Raw genomic sequence first — 27,792 nt, forward strand, 5'->3', positions numbered from 1 at the left:
TGAATTTCAACTCCTAGAATTGAGGGAAGAGGGAGGGTTTCCCACCCATAGCCTGCCTGAATCACCTTAAGCACAGGAGGAGGTGGGAGGAGGAGATCTCTTGAGGTGCATCCAGAACAACTAAGGATCTGAGACTGATCTTCAAGAAAACGAGCTTCAACAAAGATTTCTTCAGTGTTCACAAATCACACATAGTTCCCAGGCATTAAGAAGAGGAAGCTCTAAAACTGGATAGATGACGGCCACCTATTTGGCAAGGCAAGACTTGTAGAGAGACGCTTTCCTTCCAATCCCATGCCCATCATCCCTCGACTCCACCTGCTCTGGTCTTCTGCTCCTTTGCAGGATCCCCTGCCATAGCGCACGGAGTCCACTAGGGGTCTCCCTTGTCAGCGCTTGGAAGGGATGGACAATCCCCTTCCGGAGGCAACTGCGCATGCGCATGGCTCTTTCGCGAACTCAAAACTTTCCGGGGGAAGCGTTGGGTGGTTCTGCTTTTTCTACGGCGTCCGATTCTTCCCCCCCATCGCTGTGGAGCTTCGGCTGAGCAAAGGAGGCGGAGGGGCTGTAAGGATTTCTCCAACGGGGGGGAGATGCAGGCGGGGCTCGGAGTGAGGGGGGGTCTTTTCCCTGAGGCTGGAGGGGAGCCTGGAGCCTGCAAAGCTTCACCCAGTTCCAAGGGGCGGAAAGGGCGGGGAGGGGGAGCTCGAGGTCCCATAATCCCCAGCCACCCCGTGGGAAGAAAGGGACGCGCAGGGCAGCTCCGCACCTGCCGGGTTTTCTCCAGGGAGGAAATCAGGGTCGCCAGAAAGAGTGGATCCGTTTCCCCTCCGCTTCCTCCAGCAAAGCTCTGCATGCGGGGAGAGGGAGAGTTGCCTTTGCAAAAGACCCAGAATGTCTTGATTCCTGGATAATTTCCTGCAAATTTCTTGGCCCCTTTTTCAAAAGGGGTTTTCCTCGCCTCCCCTTTCCTGGGCCGAGAGAAGCGACCGGGCAAAGTTCCTCCCGTTGGCTTTGCATGCAAGGCTGCAATTCCGCGTGCAAAGAGTTGAGTGCAAGGCATGTAAGGACTGGAACTGGGTTTCCTCCTTTCCCGCCTTTCCCCAACCATGTCTTTGGTGTCTCTGCCGGCAGGCAAACGAAGAATTGGATGATGGCTTGTTAATTCTGATTTCTGGCATGATTATTATTATTATTTTTTTGGGGTGACTGGAGACATAATTTGGATTGTGCAAAGGGAATGAAATAGAAGCAATAGAAATGATATGATATAAATAATTAGGAAATAGAAACCCAAAAGATATTTTTAATGTATTTATGCAATATTTTGATGCCTTGATAGAAGGTGAGGCAGAAGAATGCTAGCAAACTTTCCCCAAACATAAATAAATATATATAATAAGATCCCCCCCCTTCCCCTCCTTTGCAGAACTTGGTGGGTTCATAAGAATTTCTTTCCTTGCTTTATCTATTTATTTCTGGAGGAGGATGCTAAGTATTCAAATTTGCCACCCTGTTGAACAATCTTCTGTTTTGCATTTCAGTCCTGTAAGCCGTAAATCTTTCCTGGTTCCTCTGGAGACCGAAGTATCTTGTGAGGGAAGAGGGCTGAATGGCGTTAGGAGGTTTGGCCAGACCTCTTGTGATTAGGAAGACCTGGGGAGATGCATGGGTCCATTTTGGTGCTGGATTAGAGACCAGAGAGAAGATGGAGGGACAACGCCCAGCAGATGCAGGAGATGGAAAAGGCCATCCAGCTACTCAGCCTTGGAGCTGGGGGAAGAATGGGGCAAATTCTGGGCAGAAGAGCCAAGAAGAAGAAGTCAGCAGTTCAGAGATCCAATATTGTCAGTTCAGGAAAGTGCACTTCCAGGAGAGGAAGAGTCCCCGAGATGTTTGCAGTCAGCTTCACCGTCTTTGCCGTCAGTGGCTGCAGCCAGAAAGACACACCAAGGCTGAGATGCTGGACCTGGTGCTCCTGGAGCAGTTCCTGGCTGTCCTTCCCCCAGAGATGGAGAAATGGGTGCGGGAGTGTGGAGCGGAGACCAGTTCCCAGGCGGTGGCCCTGGCCGAAGGCTTCTTGCTGACCCAGGAGTCTGAGGAGATGCAAGCAGAGTTACAGGTGGGAGAATGTAATCATAGGTCTAAAGAGAATCTTTCTGAATTTGTCAATGTCTCTCTGGCAGAATTTTCTGGGATTATGAGCTGCTAAAATCTCTTGTTCTATTCTTCTTTCAGGGGGTGAATTTGGGCCAATTTTTCTATTCTTGCTTTCCAGCTTAACCGATGGACATTGGTTTCTGCTGGGCTGAGTGTTCAATATTGATAATTCATTTCTATCTCTCTACTCTTCCTTTCTTTCTCGTGCCACATCTTATCCACAAGTCCCTTCAAGCTATCACCGAGTATCCTCAGGGGTGGAAAGAGTCATTGAAATCATCTCAAGAGCTGCTATTCAGGGGGAGCTTCCAGGAAGATCAAAGTCAGGACATCGGAACAGGTAACAGAAGCTCTTTCCATGTGAATATGAAGTTTGGACATCTATCCATCTGATTGTTTTATTCATCTTGAGTGGAATCTCTCTTTTTTAACAGTCTGCTTCTACCATTTTCTGTCTCACAGATAATCTCTTCTTAGTATTTTTAGAACAACCTTCTCTTTGTGATAGAACTGAAAGAGTGGCTGAACTTCTGCCTCAGGTAAGAGGAGAAATATTGGAAAGGTCCATGAAACTTGTAATGTTTCATTTTATTCTGTATGATATTCAATGTATAATATTGCTGTTTCCAAGCAAGACAAATTTTAGAGAAGATCATTGAAAATTCATACTCGGCATAACCTAACTGTCCCTTTGGATAAGCTTTCTCCACCCTCCTGGTTCAGGCTCAGATTTCATTGACCAGATGTTGTCTTGACCTGAGATCTTCCTCTTGTCTCCCAGGGTCATTCTCACTACTATTACAAGCTCTATCAACACTTTCAACAGAGATGGATTTCCCCTGTATTTCCTTCTGCCCACTCTAGGAATAATAAGTGATAAGTAGTAGGTTTAATATCCAGCTATCAATCAACCAAGAAAACTATTTTAATTCGTTTCACTGAAAGGCATCACAATCCTCCCAGTGGGATGAAATGTGCTTCAGTTATGCCATCATCCAAAAGCGGTGTGATCCCATTCTGAATTCTGCAGAAGATGACCATTTTGTTCATAGGATCTCTCTGTTGAATTGGTCAAAGGAAATTGTCACATTATTCTTGGGATTATCTGTTAATAGGGAAACTTGTTTCCTTGTTCAGGGTATTGTGTCTTTTGAGGAAGTGGCCGTGCATTTCTCTGAGGAGGAGTGGTCTCAGCTGAATCCTGCCCAAAAAGCTCTCCATGGGGAAGTCATGCTGGAGAATTCCAGGAATCTGGCTTACCTGGGTAAGAAGCTCTGTCTATGCTCAGAAACGTAGAAAAGGCATGGGTTGGTTGAGGGCTTACAAATTTTTGATGAAAATCACTTTTTATTTATATCCTGCCTTTATTATTTTTTGCAAGTAAGTTAAGATAGCGGACACAACCAGTACTCCTTCCTCTTCCTATTTTCCCTCAACAACAATGCTGTGATACAGATTGGGCTGAAAAGAGACTCGCCCAAAGTCACTCAGCCAGCATTCATGCTTCAGGCAGAACTAGTACAGGTAGTCCTTTATGACTTTCCCACAGTTGTTAAATGAATCACTGCAGTTTAAGTTAGTAACACGGTTGTTAAGTGAATCTGGCTTCTCCATTGCCTTTGCTTGTCAGGAGGTCGTAAAAGGGGATCACACAACTCTGGGACACTGCAACCGTCATAAACATGAACCAGTTGTCAAGCATCTGAATGTAAATCACATGACCACCGGGATGCTCCAATGGTCATAAGTGTGAAAAATGGTCTTAAGTCGCTTTTTTCAGTGGTGGTGTAACTTTGAATGGTCACTAAATGAACTGTTGTAAGTTGAAGACTACCTGTGCTCACAATCTCCCAGTTTCTAGCCTGGTGCCGTAACCGTTGGACCAAACTGACTGAGATATGCCCACCTGTGTTCTGGGGATGGGGAGGTATTGCCATCCAGAAAGTTAGATGTTATTTCTGATTAAAAAACCACCTTTTATTTATATCCAGTGGACACATCTAGTACTCCTTCCTCTTCCTATTTCCCCCCTAACAACAACACTGTGGCATGGGTTGGGCTGAAGAGAGACTGGCCCAAAGTCACCCAACCAGCATTCATACTTAAGACAGAACTAGAAGTCACAGTCTCCCAGTTTCTAGCCTGGTGCTTTAAACCATTGGACCAGACTGAGATGTGCTCACTTGTGTTCTGAATTTGGTATCATTCTAAGTTGAGGGTGGGAAGCTATTGCCATCCAAAAATTTTGGGAGTTTGTGGCTCTATGGAATTGTCCCAGGTTACCAAGGGGCTCATACACAGGCACCCAAAGCTTAGATGAGGCATTTGTCTTACTTTTGTTGTGATGTTACCCAATTCTGATAACATGAGAATTGGTGGGAGCCCACTTCAAAACCTGTCTTTGGAAGCACCGCAGTTTGGAATCTTCATGTTTGCAACAAAACTGCTTGACAAAACGTAACTCATATTTGCAACAAAACTAAATAGATTGACGATTCTTTTGCTAATTTTCAGAAGAAAATGTTTGATCATTCTCCTAGTTTGCTACATTTTACATTTTTCTCTTTCAAGGTTATAATGAGCAAGTGAACAAGAATTGGGAGGAACAATGTCAACCGGTCCATCTGAAAGAGGAAAACAGGAATTTTGCAGATCAGATGCAAAGAACGATTGATGAAACAAACCAATCACAGAATGAAATTAAAAAAAGCTTTCCCTCAGCCAGCCGTCTTAGCCATACGATCATCGATATGGGAGAAATACCATATAAAGGCATGGATTATGAAAAGAGCATTAATGAATCAGAGCATCTCATTTCCCATAAAGAGACACATTCAGAAGACAAGCAATATACCTACATAGAATGTGGAAAGACCTTCTGTTATTATGACTCTCTTACAATCCATCAAATGAATCACACAGGAGAACGACCTTATAAATGCATGGAATGTGGAAAGGCCTTTAATTGTAGAAGTAATCTTAATTCCCACAAGAGGATCCACACAGGAGAGAAGCCTTATACGTGCATGGAGTGTGGAAAGGCCTTTACTTGTAGCAATCGTCTTAATTCCCACAAGAGGATCCATACAGGAGAGGTGGGATATCAATGCATGGAATGTGGAAAAAGCTTTACTTGTAATAGTCATCTTAATTCCCATAAAAGGATCCACACAGAAGAGAAACCATATCAATGTCTTGAATGTGGAAAGAGTTTTAAGTGGAATTGTGCTCTCACCTCCCATAAAAGGATCCACACAGGAGAGAAGCCATACATATGTATGGAATGTGGAAAGGGCTTTAGGAAGAATTGTTACCTTTCTTCCCATAAAAGGATGCACACAGGAGAGAAGCCATATCAATGTATGGAGTGTGGAAAGACTTTTACTTGTAACAGTAGTCTTAATTCCCACAAGAGGATCCACACAGGAGAGAAGCCATATCAATGTATGGAGTGTGGAAAGACTTTTGTTTGTAACAGTAGTCTTAAAAACCACAAGTTGATTCACACAGGAGAGAAGCCATATCAATGTATGGAGTGTGGAAAGGGCTTTAGGAAGAATTGTGATCTTACTTCCCATAAAAGGATCCACACAAAGGAAAAAACTCTATGAATACATTGAGTGTGGAAAGAGCTTTTCAAGAAGATACACTCTTACTTGCCATAGAAAGATCCACAAATGGGAGAAGCCGTATCAATATAGATGATGAAAATAAGTGAATTCAGATAAACTGTGTGAGATTGGGACTAGAGATAACCAATGGGACTGAGTATTTTTCAGTCTAAAACCAGTCATGTTACTGGTTTCGCCCCATAAATCTGAACACCTATATATTCTATGGAAAAAGGTTCAGAGGAAGAGCTCTGAAAAGGAGCCACAACTGTGGGAAGTCCTATAAACAGATATGCAGAAGTTTTTCTCCAGTGGCGGGGGCAAGTTCATAATTTGAATTTAACTTATCAATTTAGTTCACAAGCTCTCAAGGTTATGTCCCTTTTCTCTCTCTTATGTCTTCCAGATTTTACATTTACCTGTAGATGGCACTGTTGCTCTGCTCTCCTCTTTCTTCCTCTTTTAACTGTATATCTTCAAGCAAGTTATAAAATGCTATGTTTATAAGAAAAACAAAGTCTATATAGTCACTTTTATATTAACCAATAATTCCAAATTTAAGATAATCTGGTCCGTATTTCTAACTTTACTCTTCAAGCCAGTTTCTGTTTTTATAATGGCTCCAAAAGCCTTCCTCGCAGCTTTTCTTCCAGAGGTGGAAAAAAAACGCAATCCCATCTCTTCTTTGGAGTCACACTTTTCTCTGTTATTTCCCGGGGGGCTCTTCTTTAATAAAATTTAAAAATCGAAGAGTCCTCTATTAAAAGTATCTCACCCAGATGGATCGCACCTTCCTTCAGTCTTCTTGCTCTTCCAGTGGCTGCCCCAGCTTTGTAGCGGCTCGCAATGGCCGCCTTCCCAGCTGTCAGTTTAGGGAGCCTTCTCCGGATCAATCACAGAGTTTGCGGGCTTCCTGAGATCGATGGTCCTCGTTTATCACCCCTACAAGGCAATCTAGATCCGATTAGGACTGCCCAGCAGCTGGGATTTCAAAGGTCCCATGGAAATCCCCGTGAGGCACATTGTCTTGTTATATTAGTAAGATGGTTGTTCAGAGAATCTGGCTTCGCCATTGATTTTATTTGTTAGAAGATTGCAAAAGGTTATGACATGACCCCGGGACACTGTAACTGTCATAAATATGAGTCAGTTGCCAAGCATCTGAATTTTGATCACAGGACGATGGTGATGGTGCAGTGTGAAAAATGGTCATGAATCATTTTTTTTCAGTGGCATTGTGATTTTGAATGGTCACTGAATTACTGTCAATCGAAGACTCTGCATGGCTGTCTTGATATTTGCTTTGTCAGGCAAACCTTTACGATGACTGCTGACCTTGTTGGGCCCTAGGAGTATTCTGTTGCCTCGAAAGGGGGCAGCCTCCTGTCCTAGCAGGGAGCATCAAGGAAGCCAACCATAGATTATATAATGAGAGGAAAGCAATGAGTAGATGGTTTGAGTGAGAGGGTGGCTGTTTCAGGACCCTGGTGAACCCCCGGCACCGGTTTCTACCAGTTGCATTAACCTTGCGTGAAAGGGACCACCACCCCAGATCGATTGGGTGTCTTCATCCGCTTTGCATTCTGAAAGAGAAAACTCATGCTGCAGGTAACCCAATATTTAGTTAGAAAAAATCAGAGCCCTCAGAGGAAGAGCCTGATGCAATCATCAAGCAGGCCATCCTTGGGTGAGCTCACACCACAATTCGTCTGGTTAACAGCCAGATGTTCTAACCCCTTGCGCCTCAGATACCCAACACAGGCTTCCCCATAAACTCCCTCAGCTTGAACATCCATAGCTGGGGCTGGCTAGGCAGCAATAAGATACACTAATCTCTCCCATTATCAGATGTGAAATTAAATCTTGGACATAAATATTTCTAACTTTGAGGCAGAATCTCAACAGCCGTGCCAGCGATGTAGGGGCATCATGAATCATGAACCTGGGAATCTTGGCTGGCACACACCTTTTAACTTTTGCCCCTCTAGGATGGGCAGGCAGCATAACCAGACCAAGTTTTCATCCCAGATTTTGTTTTTGGTGGGAGAAAAGGAGCTACACTACGAAAACCAAAGAACAGCTGTAGCAGAGTTATGAATCTCCCGACTGAGGGAGGCTGTCGCCAAGCCGTGTGCCAAATCTCTGTGGCACAAGAGGTTAGTGCACCTGGCTGTTAACTGGAAGGGTTTGAACCAACCCAGGGATGGCCTGTTCCATGACATAATCTACTAGTGAAGGTAATGGATTATTATTGTATGGAGGTTTTCAACTGAGTCCTACAATTTCCACATTCAATTATTTTTTTCCTAGAACCGTGATGGTGAATCTACCTGTGGTGGCACGCAGCACCCGCTCTGATGGCACGCGAGTCGTCGCCCCAGTTCAGGTCCGCAACGCACGTGCACAGCTCCCAGTAGCCAGCTGGTTTTAGGGTCTCTGCCACACATGTGCGGGAGGCGGGGTGTGTGCAAGGGGGGGCACATGATCATGTGGGGGGTCACGTGCACGGGGTCGTGTGCGCATGCATGGGATGGAGTGTATGCGGGAGGCGCATGCACATTGCATTTGGGGGTTTGAGCGCGTACATGTGCATTCATGTGCGTGCTTGCGCACTTTGGGCACTCAGTCCAGAAAAGGTTAGCCATCACTGTCCTAGAATTTAAATATTACTTTTACTCTCTGGAATGTAAAACGGGGATGAACACCCATCACCACTTGAGAATTTTATTGGACAGAAACCAGAATGTGACCTTTTCAAAGGAAACACCAGGGACTGATCCTGTTCTGGGCTATTCTGCTTATCCAACTCTCCTTTGTGATATCTCAGGTTGGCCCCATTCTACTGTTGGTGGCCACTATTTTGGATCATTTATATATCCTAGCAGAGTTTAATCTTATTGGGTTACACAGCACAAATGTTGCACTGGGAATGTTTTTTATTTTATTTATTTTTTATTTTTATTTTGATTTATATGCCGCCCTTCTCCGGAGACTCAGGGCGGCTTACAGTGCGTTAAGCAATAGCCTTCATACTTTTGTATATTTATACAAAGTTAGCTTAATGCCCCCACAAACTGGGTCCTCAATTTACCTACCTTAGAAAAGATGGAAGGCTGAGTCAACCTTGAGCCTGGTGAGATTTGAACTTGCAGTAATTGCAGGCAGCTGGTGCACTGTAACGGTGCTTAATCAGCTACGCCACCAAGGCTCATTTAGTCAAAGAAAATCTCTCAAAAGCCAGGATTGAACCAACAGCCTGAGAGTAAGCGAAACTGTCCATCGTCCTTAACTCTACCAGCTGAGCTCTGGAAGGTCACAAAGCCAGAGGAATAACATCTCATTAACTCTTGTGATGCTGCAATCGCCAGACAGAGATGGCTGGCAAGTGATAAGGCCCTGCTGATTGAGTTGCCCATACCTGTTGTTTCCATGGTGTAGTGGTTATCACATTTGCCTCACATGCCAAAGGTTCAAAACCAGGCAGAAAAGACATCATCTTCTCAGCATCGGAGCCACTCCTTGCAGAAAGAAAAGGCAGGAAACAGCTGCATCACTAAGACAAACAAGAACCCCATTCTATTTTCTATTTTAGTGGTGAGGGAATGAATGAGGAGAGGCTGATTTCAAGCCACCAATCCAGGAAGGCTGGTCATTCCAAGTGAGCAGACAGTGAAAAATTAAAGCCTGTCTTGAGTTTCAACTCCCAGAATTGTGAGTATGAGGGAAGAGGGAGGATTTCTCATGCATAGCCTGCCTGAATCACCTTAAGCGCAGGAGGAGGAGGGAGGAGGAGATCTCCTGAAGTGCATCAACTAAGGATTTTGCTAATTTCTGAGTCTGACCTTCAAGAAAAAGACCTCTGACAAAAGATTTCCTCAATGTCCACAAATCACACATATTTCCCAGGCATTAAGAAGAGGAAATTCTGGAACTGCATACAGGATGGTCACCTATTTGGAAAGGCAAGACTTGTAGAGAGACGCTTTCCTTCCAATCCCATGCCCATCATCCCTCGACTCCACCTGCTCTGGTCTTCTGCTCCTTTGCAGGATCCCCTGCCATAGCGCATAGAGTCCACTAGGGGTCTCCCTCGTCAGCGCTTGGAATGGATGGGCAGGCCCCTTCCGGAGGCAACTGCGCACGCGCATGGCTATTTCGCGAAGTCAAAACTTTCCGGGGGCGTGTCTGTTTTTTCTACGGCGTCCGATTCTTCCCCCCCATCGCTGTGGAGCTTCGGCTGAGCAAAGGAGGCGGAGGGGCTGTAAGGATTTCTCCAACGGGGGGAGATGCAGGCGGGGCTCGGAGTGAGGGGGGGGGTCTTTTCCCTGAGGCTGGAGGCGAGCCTGGAGCAATGCAAAGCTTCACCCAGTTCCAAGGGGCGGAAAGGGCGGGGAGGGGGAGCTCGAGGTCCCATAATCCCCAGCCACCCCGTGGAAAGAAAGGGACACGCAGGGCAGCTCCGCACCTGCCGGGTTTTCTCCGGGAAGGGTCGCCAGAAAGAGTGGATCCGTTTCCCCTCCGCTTCCCTTGGCAAAGCTCTGCATGCGGGGAGAGGGAGAGTTGCCTTTGCAAGACACCCAGAATGTCTTGATTCCTGGATAATTTCCTGCAAATTAATTGGCCCCCTTTTCAAAAGGGGTTTCCTCGCCTCCCCTTTCCTGGGCCGAGAGAAGCGACCGGCCAAAGTTCCTCCGGTTGGCTTTGCATGCAAGGCTGCAGTTCCGTTTGTAAAGAGTCGAGTGCAAGGATTGGAACTCGGTTCCCTCATTTCCTGCCTTTCCCCACCATCTCTTTGGTGTCTCTGCAGGCAAATAAAGAAGGCCCGTGCATTGGATGGTGGCTTCTTAATTCTGGCTTCTGGCATGATTTTCTTTTTTTTTGGTGACTGGAGACATAATTTGGATTGTTCAAAGGGTTGTAAGCAGCAATAGAAATGATATGATATAAATATAATTATATAATTAGGAAATAGAATCCAAAACATATTTTAAATGAACTTATGCAATATTTTGATTTCTTGATAGAAATCAAGAGGATTTGCTAGCAAACTTTCCCCAAACATAAATAAGTATATGTAATAAGACCCCCCCCTTCGATTCCCCAAAAAACCTGTTTGCGGAACTTGGTGGGTTCACAAGAATTTCTTTTATTGCTTTATTTATGTATGTATGTATGTATGCATGTAGGAGGAGGATGCTCAGTATTCAAATTTGCCATCCTATTGAACACCCTTGTGTTTTGCATTTCAGTTCTGTAAGACGTAAATCATTCCTGGTTCCTCTGGAGACCGAAGTATCTTGTGAGGGAAGAGGGCTGAATGGCGTTAGGAGGTTTGGCCAGACCTCTTGTGATTAGGAAGACCTGGGGAGATGCATGGGTCCATTTTTGTGCTGGATTAGAGACCAGAGAGAAGATGGAGGGACAACGCCCAGCAGATGCAGGAGCTGGAAAAGGCCGTCCAGCTACTCAGCCTTGGAGCTGTGGGAAGAATGGGGCAAGTCCTGGACCGAAGAGCCAAGAAGGGAAAGTCAGTAGTTCAGAGGTCCAATGCTGTGACTTCAGAAAAGTGCAGTTTCAGGAGGGGAGGGGTCCCCGAGATGTTTGCAGTCAGCTTCATCGCCTTTGCCGTCAATGGCTGCAGCCAGAAAGACACACCAAGGCTGAGATGCTGGATCTGGTGCTCCTGGAGCAGTTCCTGGCTGTCCTTCCCCCAGAGATGGAGAAATGGGTGCGGGAGTGTGGAGCGGAGACCAGTTCCCAGGCGGTGGCCCTGGCCGAAGGCTTCTTGCTGACCCAGGAGTCTGAGAAGATGCAAGCAGAATTGCAGGTGGGAGAATGTAATCAGAGCAGGTCTAAAGAGAATCTTTCTGAATTTCTCAATGTCTCTCTGGCAGAATTTTCTGGGATTATGAGCTGCTAAGATCTCTTGTTCTATTCTTCTTCCAGAGGGTGAATTTGGGCCAATTTTTCTATTCTTGCTTTCCAGTTTAACCGATGGACATTGGTGTCTGCTGGGCTGAGTGGTCAATATTGATATTTCATTTCTATCTCCCTACTCTTCCTTTCTTTCTCGTGCCACATCTTATCCACAAGTCCCTGCAAGCTATCACCGAGTATCCCCAGGGATGGAAAAAGTCATCGAAATCCTCTCAAGAACTGCTATTCAGGGGGAGCTTCCAGAAAGGTCAAAGTCAGGACATCACAACAGGTAACAAGCTCTTTCCATGGGTTATGAAATTTGGACATCCATCCATCTGATTGTTTTGTTCATCTTGAGTGGAATCTCTCTTTTTTAACAGTCTGCTTCTACCATCTTCTGTCTCACAGATAATAGAAAACTGTCCTTACTATTTTTACAACAACCTTCTCTTTGTGATAGAGCTGAAAGTGTGGCTGAACTTCTGCCTCAGGTAAGTGGAGAAATATTGGAAAGGTCCACGAAATTTGTAATGGTTTCATTTTATTCTGTATAATATTCAATGTATAATATTGCTGTTTCCAAGCAAGACAAATTTTAGATCAGATCATTGCATAACTTACCTGTCCCTTTGGATAAACTTTCTCTACTCTCCTGGTTCAGGCTCAGATTTCATTGACCAGATGTTGTCTTGATCTGAGATCTTTCTCTTGTCTCCCAGGGTCCTTCTCACTACTATTACAAGCTCTATCAACACTTTCAACAGAAATGGATTTCCCCTGTATTTCCTTCTGCCCACTCTAGGAAGAATTGGAGCCAGTGATAAGTAGTGGGTTTAATATCCAACTATCACCAAGAAAACTATTTTAATTGGTTTCACGGAAGGGCATCACAATCCTCCCGGTGTGATCAAATGTGCTTCAGTTATGCCATCAGTCCAAAACGGTGTGATCCCATTCTGAATTCTGCCGAAGATGCCCATTTTGTTCATAGGAGATCTCTGCTTGAATTGGTGAAAGAAAACTCACATTATTCTTGGGATTATTTATTAATAGGCAAACTTGTTTCCTTGTTCAGGGTGTTGTGTCTTTTGAGGAAGTGACCGTGCATTTCTCTGAGGAGGAGTGGTCTCAGCTGGATCCTGCCCAAAAAGCTCTCCATGGGGAAGTCATGCTGGAGAATTCCAGGAATCTGGCTTACCTGGGTAAGAAGCTCGGTCTGTGCTCAGAAATGTAGAGAACGCATGGGTGGGTGGAGGGCTTAGATATTTCTGATAAAAAGATCATTTTTTATTTATATCCTGCCTTCATTATTTTTTGCAAATAATTCAAGGCAATGGACCCAACCAGTACTCTTCCTCTTTTTCCCCCAACACCAATGCTGTGATATGGGTTGAGTGGCCCAAAGTCACCCAGCTAGTATTCATGTTTAAGGCAGAACTAGTACAGGTAGTCCTTACGACCACAATTGTGCCCAAAATTAATGTTGCTAAGCGAGAAATTTGTTAAGCAGGTTTTGCCACACTTTCTTGCCACAGTTATTAAGTGAATCACTGCAGTTAAGTTAGTAACACGGTTGTTAAATGGATCTGGCTTCTCCATTGACTTTGCTTGTCAGAAGGTGGTAAAAGGGGATCACACGACCCCGGGACACTGCAACAGTCATAAATATGAACCAGTTGTCAAGCATCTGAATGTAAAGCACATGACCATGGGGATGCTCCAATGGTCATAAGTGTGAAAAATGATCTTAAGTTACTTTTTTTCAGTGCCGTTTTCTAGCCTTGTGCCTTAACCATTGGATCAAACTGACTGATTTGTGCCCACTTGTGTTCTGGGGTGACGAGGTGTTGCCATCCAGAAAGTTAGACGTTATTTCTGATAAAAAAATAATCACCTTTTATTTATATCCAGCGGATACACATTCCCATAAAAGGATCCACACAAGAGAGAAGCCACATAAATGTATGGAGTGTGGAAGGACCTTCTATTGCACCAGTCATCTTAATTCCCACAAGAGGATCCACACAGGAGAACGACCTTATAAATGCATGGAGTGTGGAAAGGCCTTTAATTGTAGCAGTAATCTTAATTCCCACAAGAGGATCCACACTGAAGAGAAACCATATCAATGTCTTGAATGTGGAAAAAGTTTTAGGTGGAAGGTTGTTCTCACCTCCCATAAAAGGATCCACACAGGAGAGAAGCCATATAAATGTATGGAGTGTGGAAAGCGTTTTAGGTGGAACTGTGATCTCACCTCCCATAAAAGGATCCATACAGGAGAGAAGCCATATCAATGTATGGAGTGTGGAAAGGGCTTTAGGAAGAATAGTAATCTTACAGACCATAAAATGATCCATACAAGGAGAAAAAACATATGAATGCATGGAGTGTGGAAAGAGCTTTCGAAGAAGATATGCTCATACTTGCCATAGAAAGATGCACAAATGGGAGAAGCCATATCAATACAGGTGCTGAAAATAACTGAATTTAGATTTACTGTGTGAGATGGTGACTAGAGATAATCAATGGAACTGAGAAAGTATTTTTCAGTCTAAAACAACATTCATGTCACTGGTTCCTCCCCACAAGTCTGAACACACATGTTGTATGGAAGAAGGTTCAGAGGAAGAGGCCTGAAAGGAGCCACAACTGTGGGTAGTCCTATAAAGAGATATGCAAAAGTTTTTCTCCAGCAAAGGTGCCAAATTTTGTTTTCTTGTGGAATGACAAAGCCTCAGACAAAAGCTAAAATTGATTTTTTAAAATAAATGTACCTGTAGCATTAAATTAAAACAATACAGTTGTTGTAACAGGTGGTCAAGATATCCCAAAGCAAAAGGGGAATTCAAAGTATCCTGGCATCAGAAGCTGTTGAGCATCAACTGAGGAAATGGACTTTTGAAAACTGCAGAGCCTGAAATAAAGTTAATACAACCACTGCAGGAATTGGCAGTAGAGATCTGCCACATTGGGATGTGCTGCAATTCACTAAGGAATTACTACTACTTTGGTTTTTGGAATCTCCCTCCAGCTTTAAAACATCTACTCAAAAGAGAGTTTACCAATATGCTGTCAGATCTCTGAGGTAGCCAGACAGGAATCGCGGCCAGATAGGCTAACTCTATTGTAAGGCTATTGTACTATTACAATCCATACTCTGTTGTAAGGCTGTAGTAATAAAATTGTGCAAGCCTGAAAGTACAAATCTGCCATTGTTTAAAGTTGCTTCTAACTGTGAGATGGAGGGCATATGCATTGAATAAATAAATCATAAATAACAGTCTGATACATCAATGCACATTGTTTTTAAGATGCCTTCCTTGGCAGTTATGCAGCTGCATACTCCTCCACCTTTTATTTGATATTTCCCTGAGTAGCATCTTTTTTCCTTGTCCCTCAAGGTGATTCCCACAAACCTTTACAAGCTCCTAGTGCTGTGGAAATATCTATACCTTTAAATCTATTAGCTTTGTCCAAAGGCAGGAACTATCAAGGAAGGTTCTTTTAGAGGAAAATGACTGACTGGCCAAGCATTCAAGAAGAACCTAGATGAGTCATAAACAGATTTTATAGGACTACATGACATAGAGAATACATATGGTAGAATATTTGTAGCTCAGGGTTGAGATGAGCGGTCCTTTGTTGTCTCTGAGCTTGGTTGTTTTGCCGTTGTAAGGTTTTTGAGTTCAGCTCAGAATCGAATAAATCCAATGAAACTCTGAACGCGAGGCTACTGATAATCAGCTTTTATTTCTGCAGAAAGCAAAATGGTGATCTTTAATTTCCCACTTTAAGCAGAGGAGGCAGAGAGAGAAAAAGCAGGCACACGTGAAAAAACTTTTTCTCAAACTTTTTATAGTTCACACACCTTGCACAGATCATCGTAGTCTTAGAAACATTTCATATCATGCAAACCTCATGATTTTCTCAGCGCTTTGAAAACAATGGACTTTAGAAAGGGGGAAAAGGATACATTTTCTGGCATAGAACCCAGACCTATCTCACATTAGGTTGCTGAGAATACACATTTTAAGTTACAGCAAACAGGCAGAATTCACATTTTGCATTTCACAAGAAGTTAATTTGGCTAGGCTAAGCTTGCCAATTTGCCTAGAGGCTTTGTCTTTGCAGTTGGCACATTAGGTTACAACGGAGCTCCTCTCAGCAGCACTTAACAAAAGCTGAATTAGGTTATACTCTGTATGATCTAATCCTTGGGCAGTTTTCGGGCTGTTTTTTTTTTTTTTGGCTGTTATTGGCCCATTTTTTGGCCTGTTTTTGACCCATTTTTCAGCCCATTTTCCAGCAATTTTGGACCCAGTTTTCAGTTCTGTTTGGGCCCATGTTTTCACCCATTTTTGGTCCATTTTTGGCCTGTTTTTTGGCTCATTTTTGGCCCATTTCCCAGTCCATTTTTAGCCCATTTTGGTCCCATTTTTTCAACCGTTTTGGGCCCGTTTTTCAGGTTGTATTTGCCCCATTTTTCAGCCATTTTGGGCCCATTGTTTGGCCTCTTTTGGGCCTGCTTTTTTAATGCTTTTGGCCTGTTGTTCGACCTGTTTTTCAGCCCATTTTTCAGGGTATTTTTGCCCTGTTTTGGGACCAAAACAGCCCATTTTTTTCTATTTTGGCCCATTTTGGGTTTGTTTTTTGGGCTGTTTTCAGCCAGTAGAGTGCTGCTACAGGCCAGGGAGGGTGAAAATGAGGCGTAGCTGGTGGGCACAGCTTGTGTTAGCTGCCAGAAGTACCGTGGGCCAATCCTTTCATATTTCCAGGCCAGCCCCGCGGGCCGGATTTCAGCACCCTGAGGGCCAGATACGGCCTGCAGGCATTGAGTTTGACACCCCAGTTGTAGATGATTCCTGTTTATTTGAGGGCATCTGAGAAACCACAACAGATAGCAATGGAGGCTTAATTAGTTCCAGTAGATTCCATGAATACTTAAAAGAACGATTCCCAAACAAACCACATGACTTACCGTATTTTTCGGACTATAAAACGCACCAAGATTTTGAAGAGGTAAGCAAGAAAAAAAAAAAGGTTTTGCTCTCCCCAGCCCACAGGAGCACTCTGCAGGTCTCCCAAAGCCTCTGTGAGCCCCGTTTTTGCGTTTTTGCCCATTTTTCACAAAACCGGGGGCGTTTTTGTCCTCCCTAGCCCACAGGAGCACTCTGCAGGCCTCCTAAGGCATGCGTATGCCCTGTTTTTGCAAAAAATGGGATGCGCGGGGCAGGGCTTCAGCAGGGTAAAAATGGCTGTATTCGGTGTATAAGTCGCACCCACATTTCCACCCTCTTACTGTACCGAAAAGTATAGTAACCATGCGACCCTTTGTTTAAGCCAGAACAACCTTTTCTGTCCCTTTTCCTATGCCAGTGACATTCCCAGCAAGGCCAACTTTCTGCCCGCCTTCTGTGGCCGAGCCCTTCTTTTGCAGGGTCCAGAGAAAAGAAAAATAATAGACGTCATCCTCTCTTTATGAGCAGAATTGAACACAAAATTTCTATTTCTAGACGAGAAAGTTGTTAAGTGAATTTTGCCCCATTTCATGATTTTTATTGCCACAGTGGTTAAGGGAATCATAGTTGTTAAATTAGTAATAAGGTTGTTCAGAGAATCTGGCTTATCCATTGATTTTATTTATTAGAAGATCGCAAAAGGTTATGACATGACCCCGGGACATTGTAACTGTCATAAATATCAGTCAGTTGCCAAGCATCTGAATTTTGATCACAGGACCATTGGGACGGTGCAATGTTCGTAAGTATGAAAAATGGTCATGAATCATTTTTTTTCAGTGGCATTGTGATTTTGATTGGTCACAATCAAATTGATTGAATTATTGTCAATCGAGGACTATCTGTGCATGGCTGTCTTGATATTTGCTTTGTCAGGCAAACCTTTACAATGACTGCTGACCTTGTTGGACCCTAGGAGTATTTTGTTGTCAAGAAAGGGGGCCGCCACATGTCCTAGCAGAGAGCATCAAGGAAGCCAACCATGGATTATATAATGGGAGGAAAGCAAGGAATAGCTGGTTTAGGGAAAAGGGTGGCTGTTTCAGGACCCTGGAGAGCTCCCAGCACAAGTTCATATGAGTTGCCTTAACCTCGCGTGAAAGGGACACCACCCCAGATCAATTGGGTGTCTTCATCCACTTTGCATTCTGAAAGAGAAAACTCATGCTACAGGTAACCCAATAGTTGGTTAGAAAACATCAGAGACCTCAGAGGAAGAGCCTGATGCATCCCACCCCTTTCATCCTGGAATCATCAAGCAGGCCATCCCTGGGTGAGCTCACACCACCATCCTTCTGGTTAACAGCCAGATGTTCTAACCCCTTGCGCCTCAGATACCCAACACAGGCCTCCCCATAAACTCCCTCAGCTTGAACATCCATAGCTGGGGCTGGCTAGACAGCAATAAGATACACTAATCTCTCCCACTATCAGATGTGAAATTAAATCTTGGACATAAATATTTCTAACTTTGAGGCAGAATCTCAACAGCCGTGCCAGCGATGTAGGGGCATCATGAATCATGAACCTGGGAATCTTGGCTGGCACACACCTTTTAATTTTTGCCCTTCTAGGATGGGCAGGCAACATAACCAGACCAAGTTTTCATCCCAGATTTTGTTTTTGGTGGGAGAAAAGGAGCTACACTACGAAAACCAAAGAACAGCTGTAGCAGAGTTATGAATCTCCTGACTGAGGGAGGCTGACCCCAAGCCGTGTGCCAAATCTCTGTGGCACAAGAGGTTAGTGCACCTGGCTGTTAACTAAAAGGATGGGGGTTTGAACTCACCCAGGGATGGCCTGTTTCATGACATAATCCAGAAGTGAAATTGATGGATTGTTATTGTATGGAGGTTTTCAACTGAGGCCATCAATTCTCACACTGTCAATTATTTTTCTCGCTAGAATTTAAATATTAATTTTACCTTCTGGAATGTAAGACGGGTAGATGAATACCCATCACCCTTTTTGAGGATTTTATTGGCCACAGACCGGCACTGGAATAGTGTCTTTTTAAGGGATGCTTAATCTATTCAGGAGCAGCCCACACAGGGAGCTCTCCATGGTGCTGAATCCTGGCTTCTGACACATGCAATTTTTGTTTGCAGTGCTATTACTACAGTATGTAATCCATTGCTATTTTTCTTGAGGCTCCATGCTAGGCCGCAGTACTATGAAATTCACTACTACTCTCCCATAGTGTCTTTTCACTGTCCTATAAAGAATGTTTTAATTGTTTTAAAAGATTAATTTGGGTTTGGGAAAAAATAATCAGGATGCTGCCAGGGGGCAAAGCTTCCACTTTGCATGATGGCCAGATGCTTTAACCCCTTGTGCCATAGAAACTTTTCCTTCTGCAGCTCTTTCTCTGAGCATCACCTGCTGGTCTTCTTTGAAGCAAGCACTTTGCTGCCCTTTGTGGGTCCCAAGATGGGATCTGTCACATGGAGCTGTACTTCCCACTGGGAATTCTGTGGGTGAATTAATTTCCCACTGCCAGGAAGTGAATGTGTTTGTGATGGCTGATGCCCCAGTGTCAGTCATCTCCTGGAAGTCCCACTGTCTTGCTTATTTATAAAAATTATTGGCCGCCCAACTTATCACAGGGTAACTCTGGGAGGCTTACAATCATAAAAGTAAATATATATACAGATGGAGGGTGGGGTCAGGATGGGGCAGAGGTGGGATCAATTACCTGCAGTGTGATTCTCCCCCATTGGGACTCCAATTCAATTGGCAGAGATAAATCTTTAGGACCTTGTGAAAGGTCAGGAGGGTTGGGGCTGATATCACATCGGGGGAGGGAGATGTTCCAGAGGGTAGGAACAACATCAGAGGACGGTCTCCTCCTGGACCCCACCAGCCAGAATAATGGGGCCAATGGGTTATGCATCATGGCTCTCTGGAAAGCTTGTGTGGGACAGATTTTGATTTCCCCTCAAGACCACAAATGTAATCAAAAAAGATCTGGAATCCATTATACTGTGACACATTTCCAACACATGGAAGTTGTAGGGATTAAAATGCAGCTGTCAGTAAGATTTTAACGGTTGTAAGGTTTCAAAAAAATCTGTAAGAAATGTGTCCCTGTAGGGTGTTTGTTCCCTCATTTACAGACAAAGGAGAGAGAAGGACGTGGCAAGCTGTGACTTGTACACACATTCTAAATAGGGACCTTCTCACAAAACTGCAGTATTGAGAGAAAATGTCTCAGAAGCAACATTTTTGAAAGATGTCCAACCCATCCCTCTGAACCCAGAACCTTCCCAATTGTTCAGCTCTTCAGGAGGATGTAGAAAGTTCATGTAAATGTGAGGATGTGTCTTTTTCAAAGGAAAATACCAGGGACTGATCCTGTTCTGGGCTATTGTGCTTATCCAATTCTCCTTTGTGGTATCTCAGGTTTGCCCCATTCCACTGTTGGTGGCCACTATTTTGGATCATTTATATCTCCTAGCAGAGCTTAATCTTATTGGGTTACACAGCACAGATGTTGCAGTGGGGACATTTAGTCAAAGAAAATGTCTCAAAAGTCAGGACTGAAGGAACAGTCTGAGACTAAGTGAAACTGTGCCCCTCCCTCCGTCCTTCACTCCAACAGCTGAGCTCTGGAAGGTCACAAAGCATGAGGAATAACATCTCATTAACTCTTGTGATGCTGCAATCGCCAGACTGAAACGGCTGGCAAGCGATAAGGCCATGCTGATTGAGAGTTGCCCATACCTGTTGTTTCCATGGTGTAGTGGTTATTGTCAGGTTTCGCTGCTATCTTAAATAAACTTCATTCTCAAACGCAAAGTCTCTAATGAATCCTTTTTTATTTAAGAATAGAAAAAACGACATGCCTGAACTCTGATGCAGCCAAGATTGGCACCTCCTTCCAAACCCCTCCCTTTCCGTTCATCAACCCCAATGTCTCATTGGCCACCATGCAGATCCATCTCTTCGTCCCATGCACTTTCTTTTCACAGGAATTTCCCCCCTCCCTCTGTTGCCTAAGTATCGCTATCTGCTGAAGAACCAGGAACTAGGTGAAAGTTCATCCCAGCATTAAAGCAAGTCTTTCTGTGTCTTTCATGTCAGCGCTGAAAGAGATCATAATTTGGAACGCTGACAGTTATCACATTTGTCTCTCATGCCAAAGGTTCAAAACCAGGTAGAAACACATCTTTTTCTCAACATCGGAGCCACTCCTTGAGCAAAGAAAAGGCAGAAAAAGTTGCATCGCTAAGACAAGGAATAACTCGGTTCTATTTTCTATTTTATTGGTAAGGGAATGAATGAGGAGGGGCTGATTTCAAGCCACCAGTCAAGGAAGGCTGGTCTTCCCATGTGAGCAGACAGTGAAAAATTAAAGCCTGTCTGAGTTTCAACTCCCAGAATTGAGGGAAGAGGGAGGGTTTCTCATTCATAGCCTGCCTGAAACACCTTAAGCGCAGGAGGAGGCGGGAGGAGGAGATCTCCTGAAGTGCATCAACTAAGGATTTTGCCAATTTCTGAGTCTGACCTTCAAGAAAATGATCTTTGACAAAAGATTTCCTCAATGTTCACAAATCACACACAGTTCCCAGACATTAAGAAGAGAAAGTTCTAGAACTGGATAGATGACGGCTACCTATTTGGAAAGGCAAGACTTGTAGAGAGACGCTTTCCTTCCAATCCCATGCCCATCATCCCTGGCCCCCATTGGAACCTGCTCTGGTCTTCTGCGCCTTTGCAGGATCCCCTGGCATAGCGCACAGAGTCCACTAGGGGTCTCCCTCGTCAGCGCTTGGAATGGATGGGCAGTCCCCTTCCGGAGGGAACTGAGCATGCGCCTGAATCTTCCGAGCCCTGAAAACTTTCCGGAAAAGGGTGGGGGCGATTCTTCCCCCCATCGCGGTGGAGCTTCGGCTGAGCAAAGGAGGCGGAGGGGCTGTAAGGAATTCTCCAACGGGGGGAGATGCAGGCGGGGCTCGGAGTGAGGGGGGGGGTCTTTTCCCTGAGGCTGGAGGCGAGCCTGGAGCAATGCAAAGCTTCACCCAGTTCCAAGGGGCGGAAAGGGCGGGGAGGGGGAGCTCGAGGTCCCATAATCCCCAGCCACCCCGTGGAAAGAAAGGGACGCGCAGGGCAGCTCCGCACCTGCCGGGTTTTCTCCGGGAAGGAAATCAGGGTCGCCAGAAAGAGTGGATCCGTTTCCCCTCCGTTTCCCTTGGCAAAGCTCTGCATGCGGGGAGAGGGAGAGTTGCCTTTGCAAAACACCCAGAATGTCTTGATTCCTGGATAATTTCCTGCAAATTAATTGGCCCTTTTTTCAGAAAAGGTTTTCCTCGCCTCCCCTTTCCTGGGCCGAGAGAAGCGACCTGCCAAAGTTCCTCCGGTTGGCTTTGTATGCAAGGCTGCAGTTCCGTGTGTATAAAGTCGAGTGTAAGGACTTGAACTCATTTCCTCCCTTTCCCCACCATCTGTTTGATGTCTCTGCCAGCAGGCAAATAAAGAAGTGCATTGGATGCTGGTTTGTTAATTCTGGCTTCTGGAGTATTATCGAATAATATCCCTCTCCCCTCCCCCCCAAAAAACTTTTGCAGATATTGGTGGATTCATAAGAATTTCTTTTGTTGCTTTATTTATTTATTGAGGATAATGCTCAGTATTCAAATTTGCCATCCTATTGAACATTCTTGTGTTTTGCATTTCAGTTCTGTAAGACGTAAATCACTCCTGATTCCTCTGGAGACCGAAGTATCTTGAGAGGGAAGAGGGCTGAATGGCGTTAGGAGGTTTGGCCAGACCTCTTGTGATTAGGAAGACCTGGGGAGATGCACAGGTCCATTTTGGTGCTGGATTAGAGACCAGAGAGAAGATGGAGGGACAAGGCCCAGCAGATGCAGGAGATGGAAAAGGCCGTCCAGTTACTCAGCCTTGGAGCTGTGGGAAGAATGGGGCAAATTCTGGGCAGAAGAGCCAAGAAGAAGAAGTCAGCAGTTCAGAGGTCCAATGCTGTGACTTCAGAAAAGTGCAATTCCAGGAGGGGAGGGGTCCCCGAGATGTTTGCAATCAGCTTCACCGCCTTTGCCGTCAATGGCTGCAGCCAGAAAGACACACCAAGGCTGAGATGCTGGACCTGGTGCTCCTGGAGCAGTTCCTGGCTGTCCTTCCCCCAGAGATGGAGAAATGGGTGCGGGAGTGTGGAGCGGACACCAGCTCCCAGGCGGTGGCCCTGGCTGAAGGCTTCTTGCTGACCCAGGAGTCTGAGAAGATACAAGCAGAATTGCAGGTGGGAGAATGTAATCATAGCAGGTCTAAAGAGAATTTTTCTGAATTTGTCAATGTTTCTCTGGCAGAATTATCTGGGATTATGAGATGCTAAGATCTCTTGTTCTATTCTTGTTCCAGAGGATGAATTTGGGCCAATTTTTCTATTCTTGCTTTCCAGCTTAACTGACGGACATTGGTATCTGCTGGGCTGAGTGTTCAATATTAATAATTCATTTCTATCTCTCTACTCTTCCTTTCTTTCTTGTGCCACATCTTATCGACAAGTCCTTGCAAGTTAACACCGAATATCCCCAGGGGTGGAAAGATTCATCGAAATCCTCTCAAGAGCAGCTATTCCGGGAGAGCTTCCAGAAAGGTCAAAGTCAGGACATCACAACAGGTAACAGAAGCTCTTTCCATGGGTTATGAAATTTGGACATCCATCCATCCAATTGTTTTGTTCATCTTGAGCGCAATCTCTCTCTCTCTTTTTTAACAGTCTACTTCTACCATCTTCTGTCTCACAGATAATAGAAAGCTGTCCTTACTATTTTTACAACAACCTTCTCTTTGTGATAGAGCTGAAAGTGTGGCTGAACTTCTGCCTCAGGTAAGAGGAGAAATATTAGAAAGGTCCACGAAACTTGGAATGGTTTCATTTTATTCTGTATAATATTCAATGAGTAATATTGCTTTTTCCAAGCAAGACAAATTTTAGGTCAGATCATTGAAAATTCACAGCCAGCTTAACCTACCTGTCCCTTCGGATAAGCTTTCTCCATCCTCCTGCTTCAGGCTCAGATTTCATTTATCAGATGTTGTCTTGACCGGAGATCTTCCTCCTGTGTCCCAGCATCATTCTCACTACTATTAACAAGCTCTATCAACACTCTCAACAGAGATGGATTTCCCCTGTATTTCCTTCTGCCCACTCTAGGAAGAATTGGAGCCAGTGATGAGTAGTGGGTTTAATACCCAGCTATCAGTCGACCAAGAAAAGTATTTTAATTGGTTTCACAATCCTCCCAGTGTGATGGAATGTGCTTCAGTTGTGCCATCAGCCAAAAGCGGTGTGATCCCATTCTGAATTCTGTAGAAGATGATTATTTTGTTCATAGGATCTCTCTGCTTGAATTGGTGAAAGAAAACTGTCACATTATTCTTGGGATTATCTGTTAATAGACAAACTTGTTTCCTTGTTCAGGGTGTTGTGTCTTTGGAGGAAGTGGCCGTGCATTTCTCTGAGGAGGAGTGGTCTCAGCTGAATCCTGCCCAAAAAGCTCTCCATGGGGAAGTCATGCTGGAGAATTCCAAGAATCTGGCTTACCTGGGTAAGAAGCTCTGTCTGTGCTCAGAAACACTGAGAAGGCATGGGTGGGTGAAGGGCTTAGATATTTTTGAAAAAAAAAGTCACTTTATATATATCGTGCCTTTATTATTTTTTGCAAATAATTCAAGGCAGTGGACACAAGCTGTACTCCTTCCTCTTCCTATTTTCCCCCAACAACAACACTGTGATATGGGTTGAGCTGAGAGAGACTGGCCCAAAGTCTCCCAGCCACTATTCATGTTTAAGACAGAACTAGTACAGGTAGTCATCGAGTTACGACCACAATTGTGCCCAGAATTAATGTTGCTAAGCAAGAAATTTGTTAAGCGAGTTCTGCCCCCATTTTATGACCTTTATTGCCACAGTTGTTAAGTGAATCTGGTTAAGTTAGTAACACGATTGTTAAGTGAATCTGGCTTCTATTTTTTTTTTTTTTGCTTTAATTTATATGCTGCCCTTCTCCGGAGACTCAGGGTGGCTTACAATGCGTTAAGCAATAGCCTTCATACTTTTGTATATTTATACAAAGTCACCTTATGGCCCCCACAATCTGGGTCCTCATTTCACCTACCTTTGAAAGGATGGAAGGCTGAGTCAACCTTGAGCCTAGTGAGATTCGAACTTACAGTAATTGCAAGCAGCAGATATTAATAACAGTGCTTAGTCCACTGTACTACAGGCTCTTAAATCAAATCAAACTTTGATTTTGCTTGTCAGAAGATCGCAAAAGGGGATCACACAACCCCGGGACACTGCAGCCGTCATAAATATGAACCAGTTGTCAAGCATCTGAATGTAAATCACATGACCACGGGGATGCTCCAATGGTCATATGTGTGAAAAATGATCTTAAGTCACTTTCTTTTGGTGCTTTTGCAAGTTTGAATGGTCACTAAATGAACTGTTGTCTGTGGAAGACTATTTGTTCTCACAGTCTCCCCCTTTCTAGCCTGGTGCCTTAACCATTGGAGCAAACTGAGTGAGATGTGGTCAGTTCTGTTCTGGGTGGGGAGGTATTGCTATCCAGAAAGTTAGATGTTATTTCTGATAAAAAAAAATAATCACCTTTTTTTTTATATCCAGTGGACACCCATTCCCATAAAAGGATCCACACAGGAGAGAAGACATATAAATGTATGGAGTGTGGAAAGTCCTTTTATTGTAGCAGTAATCTTAATTCCCACAAGAGGATCCACACGGGAGAGAAGCCATATCAATGCATGGAGTGTGGAAAGGCCTTTAATAGTAGCAGTAATCTTAATTCCCACAAGAGGATCCACATTGAAGAGAAACCATATCAATGTCTTGAATGTGGAAAAAGTTTTAGGTGGAAAGTTGTTCTCACCTCCCATAAAAGGATCCACACAGGAGAGAAGCCATTTAAATGTATGGAATGTGGAAAGAGTTTTAGGTGGAATTGTGTTCTCACCTCCCATAAAAGGATCCACACAGGAGAGAAGCCATATACATGTATGGAGTGTGGAAAGGGCTTTAGGAGGCATAGTAATCTCTCGGACCATCAAATGATCCATACAAAAGGAAAAAACATATGAATGCATGGAGTGTGGAAAAAGCTTTTGAAGAAGATACACTCTTACTTGCCATAGAAAGATCCACAAATGGGAGACGCCATACAGGTGATGAAAATAACTGAATTCTGATTTACTATCTGAGATGGTGACTAGAAATAACAAATGGGACTGAGAAAGTATTTTTCAGTCTAAAGTATTGGTGTCACTGGTTCCTCCCCACAAACCTGAACACATACAAGTTCTATGGAAGAAGGTTCCGAGGAAGAGCTCTGAAAAGAGCCACAACTGTGGGTAGTGTTATAAACACTCATGGAAAAGTTTTTCTTCAGTGAAGACGCCAAATTCTTTTTTCCTGTGGAATGACAAAGTCTAAGACAAAAGCTAAAATTGTGAGGTTTTTTTTTTTTTTTTGGTACATGTACTGTAGCATTAGATTAAAGAAGTACCGTTGATGTGATTATTTAACATTTGGTCAAGATATCCCAAAGCAAAAGGGGAATTCAAAGTATCCTGGCATCAGAAGCTGTTGAGCATCAACTGAGGAAATGGACTTTTGAAAACTGCAGAGCCTGAAATAAAGTTAGGACAATCGCTGCAGGAATTGGCGGTAGAGATCTGCCACATTGGGATGTGCTGCAATTTACTAAGGAATTACTACTACTTTGGTTATTGGAATCTCACTCCAGCTTGAAATCATTTACTCAAAAGAGAGCTTAGCAATATGCTGTCAGATCTCTGAGGTAAGCCAGACAGGAATCATGGCCAGATAGGATAACTAAATAAGGCTATTTTACTACTACTATTCATAGTCTGTTGTAAGGCTTTATTAATAAAGTTGTGCAAGTCTGAAAGTACAAATCTGCCATTGTTTAAAGTTGCTTCTAACTGTGAGATGGAGGGCATATGCATTGAATAAATAAATCATAAATAACAGTCTGATACATCAATGCACATTGTTTTTAAGATGCCTTCCTTGGCAGTTATGCAGCTGCATACTCCTCCACCTTTTATTTGATATTTCCCTGAGTAGCATCTTTTTTCCTTGTCCCTCAAAGTGATTCCCACAAACCTTTACAAGCTCCTAGTGCTGTGGAAATATCTATACCTTTAAATCTATTAGCTGTGTCCAAAAGCAGGAACTATCAAGGAAGGTTCTTTTAGAGGAAAATGACTGATTGGCCAAGCATTCAAGAAGAACCTAGATGAGTCATAAACAGATTTTATAGGACTACATGACATAGAGCCGTGATGGCAAATCTATGGCACGTGTGCCACAGGTGGCACATGGAGCCATATCTGTGGGCACGCGAGCATTGCCCTAGCTTAGCTCCAGCGCGTATGTGCGTGCCAGCCAGATGATTTTCAGGCCTTCCGGGTCCACCGGAAGTTGGGAAACTGACTGTTTCCGGCCTCCAGAGGGTCTCGGGTGGGTGGGGAAGGCTGTTTTCATCCTCCCCAGGCTCCAAGAAAGCCTCAGGAGCCTCGGGAGGGTGAAAAATGGGCCTACTGGGCCCACTGTGCCATCGTGTGCCAAAACCGGGAGGGAGTGCAGGGGGGGAGGTTCGTGCGTGCATGCATGGGGGGGGGGCGCTTTGAATTATGGGTGTGGACAAACACACGCATGACCCCCCCCAAGCTCCCCCTGCTTTTGGCACGCGATGGCAAAAAGGTTAGCCATCACTGACATAGAGAATACATATGGTAGAATATTTGTAGCTTAGGGTTGAGATGAGGGGTCCTTTGTTGTCTCTGAGCTTGGTTGTAAGGTGTGCTCTTGTAAAGTTTTTGAGTTCAGCTCAGAATCCAATAAATCCAATGAAACTCTGAACATGAGGCTACTGATAATCAGCTTTTATTTCTGCAGAAAGCAGAACTGGGTGATCTTTAATCTCCCACTTTAAGCAGTGCAGGCAGAGAGGAAAAAAAGGTGTGCATGAAAAAACTTTTTCTCAAACTTCGTATCGTTCACACAGCTTGCACAG

General features: G+C 44.2%; 1 protein-coding gene and 1 pseudogene across 2 annotated transcripts; both read left to right on the top strand.

Moving 5' to 3' along the window:
• Positions 1–433: 433 nt before the first annotated feature.
• On the top strand, positions 434–26,757 carry LOC148115836 (uncharacterized; annotated as a pseudogene). Its single transcript, XR_015732004.1, has 12 exons — positions 434–567; positions 1,545–2,122; positions 2,386–2,500; positions 2,623–2,699; positions 3,298–3,424; positions 4,732–5,859; positions 11,171–11,298; positions 12,151–12,181; positions 12,766–12,892; positions 13,602–14,165; positions 24,153–24,279; positions 25,362–26,757. The product of XR_015732004.1 is annotated as an uncharacterized LOC148115836 (transcript).
• Positions 21,498–23,542, top strand: LOC148115837 (uncharacterized). The gene is made up of 4 exons (XM_087884469.1): positions 21,498–21,628; positions 22,390–22,967; positions 23,234–23,348; positions 23,448–23,542. The coding sequence occupies exons 2-4, from the start codon at positions 22,458–22,460 to the stop codon at positions 23,477–23,479; spliced, it is 657 nt and encodes a 218-aa protein (XP_087740595.1). The 5' UTR covers positions 21,498–21,628; positions 22,390–22,457; the 3' UTR covers positions 23,480–23,542.
• Positions 26,758–27,792: the final 1,035 nt, after the last annotated feature.

This window comes from Pantherophis guttatus, chromosome 2 (assembly GCF_059756535.1).
Source record: "Pantherophis guttatus breed Tessera chromosome 2, ASM5975653v1, whole genome shotgun sequence".
In the NCBI taxonomy this organism is placed as follows: domain Eukaryota; kingdom Metazoa; phylum Chordata; class Lepidosauria; order Squamata; family Colubridae; genus Pantherophis; species Pantherophis guttatus.

Bases quoted from the DNA above. Each gene is read 5' to 3' on its own strand.
- LOC148115837 (XM_087884469.1), top strand. From the start codon at position 22,458: ATGGCGTTAGGAGGTTTGGCCAGACCTCTTGTGATTAGGAAGACCTGG. The intron at 22,968-23,233 runs GTGGGAGAATGT...CTTATCGACAAG, and splicing joins AGATACAAGCAGAATTGCAG to TCCTTGCAAGTTAACACCGA. The intron at 23,349-23,447 runs GTAACAGAAGCT...CTTTTTTAACAG, and splicing joins AAGTCAGGACATCACAACAG to TCTACTTCTACCATCTTCTG.